Here is a 17118-nt window from a genome sequence, read left to right as displayed (position 1 = left end):
TCTTTCTCTCTCTCTCTGTGTCCATCCACCTCAGGTGTGTCGGGAGTACCAGCGAGGAAACTGCACGCGAGGCGAAAACGACTGCCGCTTCGCCCACCCGGCCGACAGCACCATGATCGACACCAACGACAACACAGTGACCGTGTGCATGGACTACATCAAGGGCCGCTGCTCCCGCGAGAAGTGCAAGTACTTCCACCCGCCGGCGCACCTGCAGGCCAAGATCAAGGCCGCCCAGCACCAGGTCAACCAGGCGGCGGCAGCCGCCGCCATGGTAGGTCGGCCACCGCTCCACTGGCATACACGAGGCCCCTCCCACTTCCCTTCCCTGCCCCTTCCCTCCCGCACACATTTCAGGCTCCTCTGCTCCTCCTCCCTCTGTAGCCCCGCCCCCTTTAGAAACCGCAAACCCAGCAACCACCCAGTGCCTGTTAGCTACGGTGAAGGTAATGCAGTATGTTGACCGATGCTGCCCAGTGGTTCTTAGTAGAACCTCATTTGGTTCCAGAAAGAACATTCTTAGAAAGAGACACTATATGTCCAAAAGTTTGTGGACACCTCTTCTAATGATTGCATTTAGCTACCTTAAGCTGCACTCATTGCTGACACAGATGTGCAACTGCACACACACACACACACACACACACATAGCTTGTCGAGTCCCTCTAGAAAAGCACTGCCAAAAGAATAGGACTCTCTGTCTGGAGACTGCACTCTCTGTGTCTGGAGACAGAGAGACCTATTGGCACCATGCCACCTTGCACCGTGAACCCCGCATTGAGCTGTGGAGCTCAATGGAATGATGGTGGGTTTTCTGGAATGATAGTGGGTGCTCCATCCAATACATCTGGGATGAGATGATGGGGGAGATGGGGATGAGGATGTGGACAAGGTGGGGTGGTGATCCTCATCCAGCATCCTGACCTCGCTAGCAACGCTCATGCTCCTGCGATCAAACCAAATCCTCACGCCAATGCTCCACCAAAATCTAGGAGAAAGCCGTCTTCGTGGACAGTAGAAACATTTATGCCAACAAAAGCAGAATGAAGCCTTTTTAATGCTCTTGATTTTGAAAGAAACAGTAAGTGAGGAGGTGTCCCAATACTTTTGTCCATACAATGTGGTCATCAGAATGCCTAATTAATGCGATATACGCAACTGATCAAGGTCAAAGTCCTTGTTTAGGATGAACCTAATGACCCCCCTTGGAGGTTATTTTGAGGTAGCGGCCCCTCAAAGTCCTGAACTTCTGCATTTCTGCCAGTAGTAGCACTAGGGCCCTGTAGCCGTAGACCTGTCTTGCTGTTTCAGTGTTCTTCTATCGCAGTAACTGACCTCTTTGTACATGACACTTAGCCTTTTAGCCCTTTCAGTAACTAATTTGTCATTACTGTGCATGCCTTAGTCTTGTTATTTGTTGTATATTGCATTCCGATGATTTGTTTTTTTGTTTTTTGTTTTTTTTTCTCACCTACCCAAACTGCACTGCTGCCCCCATGATGCACCTCTGCTTGCTGTTTATGTTAATGCGCTTGACCCCCATTGGCCCATTGCCATCATGTGCTCGCTGCCTGCTAATTAAGACTCAGTCGGCTGTCAAATCACTGAAGCGACCCCTCGAGGCAACCTTTGACCTGGTACTATGACCTTTCACCTTTTAGCTTGGCATGTAGCTGTGTCTTAGAAAACTATGTTGAACTAAAACTTTGATAAAAACGACTTTTCTTTTTTCTTTCATTATTGATCAAGAATTCCTAGAAGGGGTGATTAATTGATTGTGCTGCACTCCATTGGCTGGTATTGGGCTAAATCCGCTAGCGTGGGTGTAGCAGAGACTGCAGTAGTAGCTTAAAAACACAGTAATCTGCAGTAAAACGTTTGAGTCATTGGACTCAATGGACTCATGGTTGACTACAGTCAGTTCATCACCTCTGTTGATACGAAGGCGTGAACATGTAAGGGTAATTATGAGTTAAATATACCTAGCCATACGTAGCATGACATTAGCCTTACAGAAGTGTCTATATGCTTTGTCTATGTATCCTGCATGTACGTTACTGTTTCTTTCTAGTTTTGCATGTACTACTGTGGGAACGGGTGGGCACATGTAGCTGGATGTGGGGGGTGGGGTACTTTATCATGGAGCTAGCAGTGCAGATTTCTTTGTTAACGCCATCTTTGTCTATTATTATGATCATTTAACAAAAGCTCCACCACTTAAAACAATGCCTGCCTTCCAAAATGACTAGGCTCTATCTGCTAGCTTATGAACTTGTTTATGAACTTGTTTCCGCCACTTCTGGTCGTTTACGTGGGCTAAATTTCGACCACTGTCTTGCTTTGTGAGGACTAGCATAGGCCACTGCTTGCTTGCTGTTTGCCAAGTAATGATTTGCTCAAAGTGGAGCTTACTGTCTTCTAACAGATTCTCTGTTCTCTCCTTATTCTCTACCTCTATTCTCGACCCTTCTCTGGACGTCTGGACGGCAGGGGATACCACCAGTTTTGCCTCCATTACCAAAGAGACCTGCACTTGAAAAAACCAACGGTGCCACCGCCATGTTCAACACTGGCATGTTCCAGTATCAACAGGCTCTCACCAACATGCAGTTCCATCAACAGGCAGCCTTCATACCGTCAGGTAGGCCCGACCGCCGAACTGCACCTTTCCGTGTGCCTGGGCAGCTCCTGACCGTTCTTTCGCCTCTCTGGCATTAATCCACTGACCCCACACCTGCCTGACTGACCCTGACCTTGCAGAGTGATTTCCTCAGACACAAGAAAAAGAAAAAAAAAAGTCTCTGCTAGTCTCAAATGGCGCAAAGGTCCCGATATTTTTTGCGAGCACGTACAGACATAAATGTAACCTAAAATGCAGAACATGAACATGTCAGTTCAGCAGGTGGCACAAACACCTCAAAGTTTGTTGTCAACTTTCATTTAAAAAGGCAACATAACGGCTAAAATAGACCTAAATACAAATTTCAAACAGCAGGTCAGCATAACTCAGTTTCAGGCACACTAACGCCAAATATAAAGAATGCAAAAATATAACATATAAAAAAAACTTTTTTTTGCTTTTTTGTTGCCATGGCTAGACAGCTGTTTCTGAAGTGCCCGCACACTTCCGATCAGTTCTTTTATCATCTTTGTGCCACATTTGAACAGAAAAATAAACCGAATTGGCCTATTGTGCTGACCGACCCTGTATTGTGCTTCATTCAGATGGCAGTCTGGGCTGAAACTCCCTTTATAACATATAAATGTGAATGGGCCATGCTAAACTGCTGTAGGCCTGAAATTTAGGTCTATATATAAATGAAAATATATATAAACACATTTTAGTAATAAATCTGATGATCTGGATAGTGAGAAGAAATCAGTTTCTATGACAGAAGCCCTTTCAGCTTAATAATAATAAGCCTCGCATTAATGACAGGCTGACCCAGTACCTGCTCTCTGCGGGCCTGATCCAGTCTTAATGCTGCAGTGTACCTCAGTGGGCTCGGTCAAGGTGAACCGCCATTATCCCCCCCCCCCCCCCCCCATCGCAGTCTGCCTGGCATCACCGGCGCCACCCAGCCCGACCCGGCCACAGCAAAGTCATCTCACTTGGGCCCATTTTCCAACCCCTCCTCCCCGCCTGCACTAAAAATAGCACCGCGTCGATTTTCACCGCACTGATACTGCTGTTCCCCCCACGCTGCAATACACAGCACCCCGCCACACCCCTGCCGGTCCTGTCACGGTCCTGACCGTTTGGAGTGTGAAAACGGACAGTGCTCTGCAAGGAGACTCACATCAGTAGCCTAGTCGGAGACTCTCCCAGGCAGAATTGGACAGTCCCTGCTTTGGCCACAGCTGTATGTAATTGTACAGTAGGGGCAGGTGCGGTTTGTGTGTGTAGTGTTGTGTGTATTCTGGTGCCCAGAGCCTCTTATTAATATGTGAAGGTGCCTTAAAGGAGCTACATGTGAGTTTCCAGAAGCAACATTGCTTTGGTTTGGAGGCTCCGCCCCTAAAAATGCTCTTCCCTAGCAAACTGTTGGGATGTTGGACAAGCTCTATAGAAAGTTTGCAAAAGCCCCATTCAAAGTTTCTTAAGTTACTGTGGCCCAGAATTCAGTTTTCATTCAAAATAGTTTTATTTAGCGTATTAGCGGTAGCATTCTTCAGAGAGGGGAATCACTGTAATTGGCTGTTCTGAATTGGGGTTAAAAATGATCACCTGCAAAATTTGGGGAAAGTAGTACTTTTGAAACCTCTACAATAAGGGTGCAACAGTACAAAAAAAGCATGGTCTCAAGTGGTACAAACATCCCGTTATTTTTTGGGAAACACGTACATATATATAACATATATATAACCTACGTATAAATGTAACTTAAAATGCATGAACATGAGCATACCAGCCAAGCAGGTGGCACAAACACTTCGAAGTTTTTTCAACTTTCCTTAAAAAAGGCAACATAACGGCTAAAATAGACCTAAATACAAATTTCAAAAAGCAGGTTAGCATAACTCCGTCTCAGGCACACTAACGCCATGTGTCACGTGTCAGAGGAAGCATCGCTTGTGGTAGTGGGTTGAGTAATTGGCTCTTCTAAATTGGGGTTACAGTTTATTCCAGCTAGTGGCCTATAGCGCCCCCTTGGGATAGTAATACAGCCTGTAATGTCCTAATTAAGCAGTAAAGTGTAAACGTTAGCATGTGAAATGACCGGATTTACCCTAAAAGCATGTGCCAAGACTCCCGTACCGAGACTCCCGTACACGTACCGTTCCACCTCTAATCTGCAAGCATCACGATGAGCTCCCGCCCCATCTTTAAGCTAAGGACTGACTAATGAATCCATAAGACCATTGGAAGCGCAGAGATCTTACGTGTAGCTCCTTCAACATGACTAATCCTGTGCCATAACGGAATGTGCTATGATGAAGCAATACACCCCAGTGACTCACAGCACCTCTGTAACCACCATTACTTACCATGACCTAATTGTTCAATGCCGTAGGAAGTTGATTCTCCTGTTCCCGTTAATATAATTTTCCTGTTTTTTTATGTTTCCATTCTAATGACACACGTGATGGGTTGTGTTGATTCTTCTTCCCCTCCTTCTGCCTTTTCCACTTCACTTCCTGTTGCAATGCATGATGGGCAGGCTCAATATTGTGCATGACACCTGCAGCGAGTGTTGGTAGGTGCCAGCTTTCCTTCTCGATTATCTTCAAGCCTCGTTTTGTTGTTGTTGTTGTTGTTGTTGTTGTTGTTTTTCTCCGTGTCTGGTTACCCACACTCCATTTCAATCACCACTTAGTGGAGCATTGTGCATCAGAGGGGCTAGATGTCATTAATCTGCCAACTGACATCAATTAACTCCTGAGTCATGACATTTACCTGACATTTTACTGAGAGTGGAGGAAAACACACACATACACACACACACACACACACACACATATATATATATATATACACACAATCCCGCAGATTTCTGGAGCTCTTTATTGTGTCGTTCGGATAAATGTGTGACTTGTGATGGCCTGTCCGTTTCAGAGGAGGTTAGTCGGTAACCTCTTATCTCGTGGCTTTGAAGGAAAAGACCATAACAAAAAAAGTCAAATTTACATCATTCTCCTCCTCATTTATCGCAAAAATATAACCAGTCAGGGTCAGTGTTTAGTGTCTGAAGTTAGCTTTACTTTTGCACTAACAAGTAACAGAAGCAATGGAAGTAATGAAGGCATTGGAAACGTAAATGACATCATTAAGCTGAGTAATGCTGTAAAATAGAAGGAACTTAGCTAGTCCACATGGGCAGGACGACATGAGGTTGGGCCTACATGTGTAAAGATGGCAACGCGTGTTTACAGAAATGTTTTCCAGTAAAATATAGTGTAAATATATTTATTTTTTATTTATATTTATTTAACTTTTTATTTATATTTATTAATTTTTTTTATTTATATTGATTTACTTTTTCATTTATATTTATTTAATATTTTTAAATATTTAAATGTATTTATTATTTTAATATTTTGTATATTTATATGTGTATGTGAAATATATAAACATTTTTGGCATATGTGAATATGCATAAATATATATTTAATTTATGTGCCGTTTCCCAATAAGTGGGAAACACTCTGTTTATTGACGATATATGTCCAAAATTTATGTATATATATTACACATTTTACACATATAATTTAAAAATATAGATTTTTTTTAATGTGCTAAATATGCTTAAATAATCTTATTTTATTATTTCAGTATATTGAATATATATCATTAATTGAAATATATTCTCATATATTGATTAAATATATGAAATGTGGTTATTTTAAACATTAATATACAGAACATGCCAAACGCAAGTAAATATATTACTGTATATATATTTTATATTGAATATTGTCTTTTTTGAAAATTAGGTTAATTTTATGTTGATCAATTTATTATCATATATAATAAAATATATGTATTGGAGGATTACCGTGAGGATTTGAATGCAATCAGTGACATGAGTGTTAGTGAGGTCAGGATGTTAGATGATCACCACCCGACCCCCCCAACTCTTCCCAGAGTCTTCCACTGCTGCACAGCTCAATGCTGGGGGCCTTTATACCCCTCTGGCCCACGCCTAGCATTAGGCAGCAGCATGGTGCCTATGGGATTGTGTTTATCTTTTATTTAGAGAATAGTCCTATTCTATTGGCAGTACCTTTCTACAGGGACTAGACAAGCTATGTATGTGTGTGTGTGTGTGTGTGTGTGTATCTATGTCATCAATGGGTGCAGCTGAAAGTAGATGAGTGCATTCATTTGAAGGGGTGTCCACAAATATTTAGACATGTGATGTATATACATTTGATCCCATTTAACGTGAAATGCTTAGTGTAAATGTTGTCCTTCATCCTCAGTCAAATGTTGCTTCCTCTGCCATGGCAGCGTAACACTCTATACACTAATGTGCCATCTGACCTTATGACCCTATGGCATGGCTTGCCCTTTTGTGTAACCCCACCTGGACCATGCTCATCTGCCTTCACTGAAAGTAATCAAAAGTGATATCACATCTGCACTATCCCCTGTTCATTTTGGTTATTTGGTTTTCCCTCCGAAAAGTTCCCATGATGCACGGTGCTTCGCCAGCCACTGTGTCAGCAGCCACCACATCTGCCACAAGTGTTCCCTTCGCAACAGCCACAGCCAATCAGGTTTGCTCCTTTACCGCTTTCCCTCTGCTTCCGTTTAGCTCTCACTCAGCTGAGGTTACTTGATGGATTTAGTTGTGTGTGAGTGTGTGTGTGTGTGTGTGTGCGTGTGTGTGTGAATGAGAGGCTGCATCATACTGTATGTGTTGACCTCTGTCCTGTTAACCTGCATGTGAATGCAATCATTAACCACCCAGTCAAACACAGATAGCACAGCTCACGCTAAGCCTGATTCTCTGAGTGAGTGGATTGCTGTGTTTAGTCATCAGATTGATGCTGACAGCCTTCGGGAGCATGCCTGTTACATTTACTATGTAAACATTATTATTCTTTCATTATGCATTTATTTTATTATTCTTATTTTAATGTATATAACATGCAATACCCAATGCAGCCACTAGGCTAGCCACTTTATTGGAAACACTTACAAACACTTACATGTCAGATAAGTTGTTAAATCAGGGCTGTGGTCCGTTTGTTGACGTTTGCTGTGAGCCCGTCTTCTGCCTCATTCACCGTTGGTCAGTTCCTGTCGCCGACCAGGTGTTATTTGGCTTGTGGGCCGTTCTCAACACAGCCGTGGGACAGCATGGTGTCCCGTGGTGCTGGTACGAGAGTAGATGCCAGTACAGCAGCGTTTCTTGAGATCTTTACACCCATCAGTGCCACTGTCAGATAGATTTACATTTTACAATTACGGCATTTCGCAGACGCTCTTATCTCGAGGGACTTCGTAAAATCCTTAAACCTCGTAAAATGCGTCGCTATTTACTCAAGAAGAATCTCGGCTAGTTTGAATAGACTAAAAATGTAAAGATACCTCTAAGTCTAGACTCTACTAAACACAAGTCAATGTGGAGACCATAATACTCTCGGAAGAGGAGGGTCTTCAGTCTGGGTGTTGGACACCCAGGGGAAGTTCGTTCCACCACTTCGGTGCAGGACAGAAAAAAGCCTGGACGAGAGAGAGTCCATTACCCAAATATATCTAAACAAGTGCCGCTCTGTGATCGTAGTAGGAACTCGATGATAGCCGGATTGGAGACAGTGTCAAACTCTACACCAGCCAGGAGCTACAAGGTATGCGTTTCCAATAAAGTGGCCAGAGAGAGAATGTATATATCAATATATAAGGCACCACCTTTAGCAGTACTGTGGTACACCATAGGCCTCTGACTCCAAGCTAAAGCCAGCATCCAGCTGATGGAGGAGTTCATCAGTTGATCAATTCCAACATGCGAAGCAGAAAGATTGAGCTGAGCATGAATGGTGTGTTTAATGCTGATGGTCAAACATGGCCTCGATGCTCCAGATTAATGTGTCCCTCTTTCTTTTCTGCTCTCGCTTCCAGATTCCAGTAATATCTGCAGATCATCTGACTAGTCACAAGTATGTGACTCAGATGTAGGAGCATTTTCAAACAGTAAGTTGATTTGTTTGACGGCGATGATGCACTGGCTAAAAATATTAAACATGCTATGTAAAGTACCTGCCGAGCGTTTGAGTGGCTTATCTCCAGCGCTGTTATAAAGGCAGTTGGTTAAAAGGACCACATCCTACATTTGTTGCTACTTTATTTTGTAACCTCAGGTCCACCTGTGTGGGTTTATGTATCAAGAATAGTTAGGATTTATTTTATTTCCAGCCTCGTTGTACCTCATTCAAAAAGCAGTTTAGGCTGAAACATGGTTGTGTGATTTTGAATGAAAGTAGGGCCGCATTTGGTCTCGGTGGTAAAAGTCAGGAAAATGTCATTATTTGACCAAATGACAAATAAAATATCCAGAAATTAAGTCATTGTATCTACAAAACATGTTAAAGTAGACAACTTCCAACATAATTCAACATGGGTCAGAGTCTTAAAAGTAAAAATAAAATAAATATCTCAAAAATAAGTGAAAAAAAAATACAGAAATGAAGAAGTTGGTTCCAAAACCAAGTTAAAATATCCAGAAAAAAATTATTTATATGAACAAAATGTCAAAATATCCAGAGAAAAATATCTAAATATCAAAATAAATCATATTTGGGTTAAAATATGTGGAAAATGTGTTCTAAAAATCATATTTTGACTTTGAATCAGGCAGAATCTCAAGAAAATGATTAATTATTTGCACATTATTGTCAAAATAAATCCTTATTTTTTAAGAATTACGTTCAAATATCTAGACAATAAGTAATTATTTCAACTATCTACATTAATATATCCAGAAAATAAATCATTATATTGGTAAAATAATTGATAAATATATATATGTATACATTAAAAGTCATAAATCAGTACAGAATTTTACACGTTACAACATAACACTTAGTTTTGATACAATCTAGCTTTTAATATCATAAGACATAATTCTGATATTCAACATGCTGTTTTTTGGGGATGGGGATACAATGACTGGAAATACTTTGAGCTCACACAGTTATTTACACCAGAAGATGCTTGAATAAAAAAATTAAAAAACAAAAATATGCAAATGAAGGCATTTGTTTTTGGTGACATCACAAGAACAATGAAATGAAAACAGACTGTTCTTGCAGCTTAGATACTGTATCTGTATCTGAACGGACTGGTCAGTGAACCGTTTACAAGTTTACGTTGAAATTCTACGATTTCCAAAAGTTTGGACGATACATCCAACCCAAACTGACCCGATAACTTCTGAAAGTTTCTCCCGCTCTCTTTTTTCCCTCCAGATCACATGGAAGTGTGCTTGTGTGCCGTCCAAATTAAGGAGCCACCCTTTATACACCGACCAGAGCAAAAGATCGAAGATACCATGTCACCATTCCCCGGAATGACGGAAAAACCACGCATGCTAACACTGTTAAGGAGATTTGATATAGTTCAGTCGGAGTCTTGAAAAAACAAACAAACAAAAAAACACAACTCTTTATAGAAGTTCATTTTGAAACAACAAAAACAAACAAACAACTAAAAACAACAAAAGAACATCACTGTCTGCCTTTTTTTGTCTATGGATGGTTAAAGAAAAGCATGCCAGAACCATTTCAGTGAGCAGAAAAAGGTGTGATGTGTGGTGGCGTCTTGTGTGATGTTTTTTTAGGACATCAAATGAGAAAATACTCTCTCTTTTTTTCTTTTATTATTATTATATTGTTATTTTCTTTTCGGGGCGAATGGTTCGACGAGGGGAAAACCTTTCATTTGATTTTTTTTTTTATGGTTTACAAACTAAGGTGCACCTTGTATTGAAAAACAATGTAAAAGGAACAGAAACATCGAAAAAACGAATGTCATTATTAAGACTAGGTGTTGTGCATGCAGTGTTCCATTTGTAAGCCGATATTTTCTAGAACTTGATTGTAAACGAGGCTGCGGCGGCGGCGGCCGTGGTGGAGGTTGGGGGTGGGGTTTAGAGTTTGGGGTTTGGGGTTTGTGGGGTGGGACGGAGGACACTCGCAAAACTGACAACAATGAATGTTCTAGTTTTAAGACACAGCAGTGTTCCTTTCAAAGCACATTGAAGCTTTCGACCTTCATGTTGCCGACTCCACATCAAGTGCCATAGACAGTACTTGCATCCAAAAAGATACGTTAGAATTCTAGGAGTGTTACGTGTTTGTATTATTAATGCCTTTAAGTCTCTGGTGTGATGTCTTATTCTGTTTCTTTTCTCTCGCTCTCTCTCTTTTTCCTCTCAATATTCTGGTTATCGTTTCAGTATTTGGGGTTTGTCGTTTGTCAGTTTCGGTAGTACTGAACATTTCTTACTTGCCCTACCTCCCCCTCCCCACCCTCCTAGATCCGTGAAAAAATAATCGCCCAAAAAACCAAACAAACAAAAAAGGTGTCTATGATGAAAGGGGTAGTAAAAAAAAAAATGCTGTTTTGCTCCCTTTAGCTTTGAGGCGCCAGCTCTGTTTTCTCCTGTTTCGGCATTTCTTTTGTTTTAATCCCATCCTAATGAGGCAGGGACTTTGAATCCGAAAGCTGGAGGGTTTTACCGTGGACTCTTAAGACGTAAGTGCAGAAAACTCTCGTCATTCGACTGAGCACGGTGTTGTCTTACAGAGAGGGCTATTAAATGCTAACACTGTTACGTAACGCTTTACTGAAGGTGATCGCAAGGATGCACAACACCTACATAAGCTTCAGTTAGACAAGAGAATTTGCTGATATTTCATCGAATCCATTCTTCCCTTTTTCAGCGAAATGTTGCCCATGCACTGGCTGCAATGCAACCTCTAAGCATGACTGGCTTGAACAGTTGGAAAGGTGTTCTTCTCATGAAATTCTCCTTTAGGCTCCTTTGGTCTCCAAATATGCTATGCAAGTACAAGAAAGGGGTTGGGTAACATGACATTGACATAACCATGCTACAACCCTGTTGTGACAGATTATGTCCAGTAATATAAAACAGTGTCATGTGACCACTACCAGTAGTGATCAGTATAACATGCTATCTGCCATGACATGCTTATGCCATCGCTAGGTTGCTGTCAACGTTTTCTAGCTGGATTCCCGAAAAGTGTTACCAAGGCTTATTCCAATAAGCACATGGGCGTCAAATTTGACGTTTGTTGGAATAAGCCCTTGGAAATGTTTACATGGACCCTGTATTTATGTCCATACATCTTATGTCCCCTTTCCTAACTAAATCACTGTCATAATTAACATCTCAACAATTTCGTAGGCCCTAAAATAGAGCCCTGTGGGAGTCCATAAGATATGCCAAACCAAATCATTCGCAACAGTTTCTGCATTAGGATTAATAACGGAATAATAATCCTAGGGTTCAAGGGGTCAAGTCGAAGGTCTTGTGTAGTCTTGTGACCTCTGCCCTTCAGTAAAGCGTTCCCCATTATCCTACTGAGTTACCAAATCAGCAAAGACTTTGATATGGTGGGCAATGTGTGTTTTAGTGAGTAGTGACTTTTACACCATTCTGCTTTTTATTTTATTTTATTTTATTTTTATTATTATTCTTTTTTTCTTACTGAACTGTTGTTTTGCTGTTTCTAGGTTAGGATTAGGTCTGAATGAAAAATGAAAAGTGGAGAAAAAAAGGATTAGATGAAAAAAACAAACAAAAAAAAAACAAAAGTCCAGTGTTTATTTTATTTTCCAAGCTTTTTTCTTCATTATGTTTTTGTTGTTGTTGTGTTGTGTATTTTGTGTGATCAGGGCTGTGGGTGTTCTGTTGTTTTTTTTTATTTCATTTTTTTTCCTCTGCTCGGCCCTGTGTGGGTGGACGATGAGGGCTGAGGTCACCGCAGCCTCGCGGAAAGAGCCGGATAAACATCGCGCTCTCGGACGGACTGATCCACTCTGCGGCTCGCTTAGAGTCTGTGGGCGTTCCGCGGGGCGGCTGACGAGCGCTGTTCGGTAGTAGAGCACATCCGACGAGGGCATGATTTAATGATTGTGTTGTTCAACAGCAAACCGCCTTAGTCCATGCGAGCGAGCTCGGCACCATTCAGACATGTCCATGCTTTTTTTTTATTATTATTATTTTAACGGCTGTTAGCATTGTTTTTTTCCCCCATGTTCAATCCCCAAGTTGTTTGTTGAATGATTGTGATTACATTAATTTTCTTTGTCCGTTTCATTTGTTTATGAATGGTTTTGTCACATAACTAAGCTTGGATACTGTTTTAGTATTATGTTTGTCCAGTAAGATTTACCGATAACTTTTGTAGTATACTATTACAAATAACGTGTTTTTTTTTGTTTATTTTTTCTTCGTGTTCTTCATACCATACTCAGTTTTAAAATTTGTGTAGTGCTGATTTGATTATTAGTAGTACAATTGTAAAACTAAATGATTTTTATTTTTAGTGAAAGGTAAGAATTTTGTTTATTGTTATTATTATTATTACTATTTTTTTCCTTATTTGAATTTTTCGAATGAACGTCTTTTATATGAATATATTATGACGAGGAAAATATAGTTGCCAAGAGACGAAACTTGAGTTGCTGCTGCTGCCGTGGCATCAACTACATCTAATATTGGAATAATAATATTTTAACGATCTTCTGGTTTGTAATTAGTCATTCGAATTAGAAAAACAAACAAAAAAAAACAGAGTATAGTTCTTAGATGTTAACGTTGTTTTCTACTGTATTCATTTCAAATAGTAACTATTGTTTGAATATTTCCAATCTCCCTGGAAGTCAGGCCTTGTTAAAGGAAAAAAAAAAAAAAAAAAAAAAAACTAAACTGCATATATATGATCACTCAATAGGGGGCAGTGTGACGGAGTGTTTGGAGGAGAGCAGGTCAGGTGGGTGGGCGGAGCTAAACGGTAAAAACCACACCGTACAGCAGCGCCACGCAGCGGGGGCCTAAAGGGGACGAAGGTTGACTTTTTTTGCACTTCTGTACATAGTCAAAAAAGAAAGAATCGTGTATAATATTCAGATCTTATTTTGAATAAAAATGTCTATAAATATGAGGAATTTTGTTAACGATATTAAAGAAAAAAAAAAGGTCAGGCTGAACAAAAAACTGCTTGCGAAACGTGACGGAATTCTGAACTCTCGGAAAAACCAACAAAAAAAATCCAACAAAAACAAACAAAAAAAAAACGTCGCTTTGCTTTTTTTGTCAGCGGCTCGTAGCTTGCCAGGCAAATCTTTTGGGTGGAGGCAAACCTCGCCCCTCCAGAGAGGAAGGTCCTACGGGAAAGAAGGCCGTGTCCGGCGCCTTTTACCCAGGTGCGGAACCTCCCCCCGGCCTTCCCCCTTCCCGATAGGTCCGACAACACCAAGTCTTGTTTCTTTCCTTCATCCACTGAGGATTGCATGTTAAAGGAAAAACAAATACATATACCACGATAGAAACTTCACAGAGTAATACCGAATAAAACTGAACATGTTATACAGCGAAACTTATTTACAGTATACATCGTAATATTAATGTAACGGATTTCAAAAAAAGTGCAAAAAAACAAAAAAGTGGTTTTATTAAAGAGAAGAAAAAAACAAGTAAAAAAAAAGGAAAAGAGTACACTCGCAGAGGATCGAGCTCTCGCGGAACGACGGCCTTGGTGAGTGTAGTGTGGCTTTATTAAAGACAAGAAAAGAAAACTAGCTAAAAGAGAGCACACTCGTCCAGGTTGGAGCTCTTTGCAGAGCTCTCGCAGAGCTTTCACAGAGCTTTCGCAGGATGCCGGCCTCAGCGAATGTACTGTGTTTTTTTGTTTTCAACAGAAGAACAATAAGCTAGTAAGGAGCAGAGAACACTTGCTGAGGCTGGAGCTCTCACGGAGCTCTCGCAGAGCTCTCGCGGAGCTCTCGCGGAGCTCTCGCGGAGCTCTCACAGAGCTCTTGCAAAGCTCTTGCAGAGCAGTGGTCTCGGCAAGTGTGCTGTAGTTTTATGAAAGAGTAGGAAAAAAACGAATAAAAAGAGAGTGCACTCGCCAGGGCTGGAGCTTTCGCAAAGCTCTTACAGAGCTTTCGCAGAGCTCTTACGGAGCTCTCACAGAGCTCTTGCGGAGCTCTTGCAAAGAGTGGTGGTCTTGGCAAGTGTGCTGAGATTTTTTAAACGAGAATTAAAAACCTAGGGGAAAAAAAAAGCATACACTCGCCAAGACCGGAGCTTTCGCAGAGCTTTCGCAGAGCTTTCGCAGAGCTCCGACAGGCAACTTTCGAAAGACCGTCAACAACATCTACAAGTGTACATCATAGCTACAAGTACGTTTTTTTTTTTTTTCATACGTTGTATTTTAAGTAGATGATGGATGGATCAACAACCAAATTCTTTGGCGCTCAGAAAACATGGATACCTGTGGTATCAAGTTTGGGGCAAGGTGTTTTTTTGCAGTCGCGCTGAGTCGCCAAACGGATTCTGTGTTACCAAAGTTAACTGTGCTTACGCATTTCCTGCTCGTCTTTTGCGACTCGACTGCTGGGCCTTCGCCGAACGGCCACAAGGGGGAGTCCTCTGTTTATTTTTCTTTCTTCATGAGCTACAAGTGCACATTTGAGTTTATAACACATTGTAATCTCCAACTTATGGTTTGTTTCTGCTTGTAGTGATAAATAATGTACTCTGTCCTTCGCTGCAGTTCCTTTCTGCTAATTTTATTATTTAGTGCTTTCTGAGAGAAAAAAAAACAACAACTGAAGGTTTTTGTAATTTAGCCACACGTCTGCATCCGCTATCGTTAATGGCCTGCGGTCGGACTACTGACACTACAGTCTTAAGCCATAAGCAGTTTCTTTCACCAGTGGATTCAGCAGCATCTAACCTTAACACGGTAAGGTACGGATGGCACCATTAGAGCAACAAGGAGCAATCTCCTGCCAATCCAGTTAACACATAGGTCGATCTCTCAAACTGACGCCGCAGGAAATTACCGGATTGCGACGCTACATTACAAAGACCTTAAAGTGGCTTTTAATGCTTGATTTCATTCTTGCTGTTATGGAAAAAAATCTAATGAAAATATATAAATGAACTTAAATAAAAGTGGATTTGCAAACAAACTGTCACCTGTTTGATTATTACGCTGCTAGTGGGTTCTAGAGGTAAGCGGCTTCATTCCAGTCCAGTCCTACACTGAATACAGAGAGTTTATCTGCACTGTGATTGGCTCCTGCACGTTATCACACATCACACACACACATGATAATATATTGAGGCCACAAAGTAATACATGGAGGCAGCAAGATAATATATTGAGGCCACAAGATGATCTAGTGAGGCAGGAGGATAATATATTGAGGCCACAAGTTAATATAATGAGGCCACAAGATAATATACTGAGTCCACAAGATAATATATTGAGGCCATGAGATAATATACTGAGGCCACAAGGTAATATATTGAGGCCACAAGATAATACATCAAGCCCATAAGTTAATATATTGCGGCCACAAAGTAATACATGGAGGCAGCAAGATAATATATTGAGGCCACAAGATAATAAATTGAGGCCACAAGATAATTTATTGAGGCCACAAGGTAATATATTGAGGCCACAAGATAATATATTGAGGCTACAAGATAATAAATTGAGGCCACAAGATGATCTAGTGAGGCAGAAGGATAATATATTGAGGCTACAAGATGATATATTGAGGCCACAAGTTGATATATTGAGGCTACAAGATAATAAATTGAGGCCACAAGATGATCTAGTGAGGCAGAAGGATAATATATTGAGGCTACAAGATGATATATTGAGGCCACAAGTTGATATAATGAGGCCACAAGATAATATATTGAGTCCACAAGGTAATGTATTGAGACAACAATGTAATATATTGAGGCCACAAGTTAATATATTGAGGCCACAAGGTAATGTATTGAGACAGCAATGTAATATATTGAGGCCACAAGGTAATATATTGAGGCCACGAGATAATATATTGAGGCCACAAGATAATATAATGAGGCCACAAGATAATATAATGAGGCCACAAGGTAATAAATTAAGGCCACAAGATACTATGATGAGGCCACAAGATTAATATATTAAAGCAACAAGATAATATATTGAGGCCACAAGGAAATATATTGAGGCTTCTGTACGTTACTATGTTACTCAGTACAAAATTACTATTCAATTTTTGTTATGGTTGTCATCAAAACACTAAAAGACATTTTGCTCTATCTTTTGTTTTCAATAAGATTCAATAATAATAATAATAATAATAATAATAATAATAATAATAATAATAATAAATATGGATTGATCTATCAGTTGTGCCTTTTTGGTCAGTATATATGGTATTACAGTTTGTGTTTGGTAACACTATGTGTTATATATATATATCATACATTATACAGGTGTGTTCTTCATTGAGAAACCCAACCGTGTAGAGGTCACACTCAGAGGCTGTATGTTCGTATGTAGTTCATAAGTGCACGGCACAGTTATTTATACCTCCCTGGCTTAGCATGTGGGGTATGTATAGCTTATATAGAC

At 40.5% G+C, this 17118-nt stretch overlaps 1 protein-coding gene across 9 annotated transcripts in view; it reads left to right on the top strand.

The window, feature by feature from the left end:
* Positions 1-10581, top strand: part of LOC140545530 (muscleblind-like protein 1) — a 129049-nt gene extending 118468 nt beyond the window's left edge. For 4 of the 9 annotated variants that reach the window (XM_072668316.1, XM_072668315.1, XM_072668317.1 and 1 more), the window contains 7 exons: positions 35-274; positions 1584-1637; positions 2491-2641; positions 5163-5198; positions 7130-7221; positions 8570-8641; positions 9916-10581. In XM_072668316.1, coding sequence (XP_072524417.1) covers positions 35-274; positions 1584-1637; positions 2491-2641; positions 5163-5198; positions 7130-7221; positions 8570-8626 — 630 coding nt within the window. In that variant the 3' untranslated portion in view covers positions 8627-8641; positions 9916-10581. The remainder of the gene's footprint in view (positions 1-34; positions 275-1583; positions 1638-2490; positions 2642-5162; positions 5199-7129; positions 7222-8569; positions 8642-9915) is intronic. The other 5 variants (XM_072668322.1, XM_072668318.1, XM_072668319.1 and 2 more) reach the window with 5 other exon arrangements.
* The last annotated feature ends 6537 nt before the right edge of the window (positions 10582-17118 follow it).

This window comes from Salminus brasiliensis, chromosome 23 (assembly GCF_030463535.1).
Source record: "Salminus brasiliensis chromosome 23, fSalBra1.hap2, whole genome shotgun sequence".
Classification (NCBI taxonomy): domain Eukaryota; kingdom Metazoa; phylum Chordata; class Actinopteri; order Characiformes; family Bryconidae; genus Salminus; species Salminus brasiliensis.
Note: the sequence above shows the minus strand (reverse complement) of the source record. Positions and strands in the feature narration are given on the sequence as shown.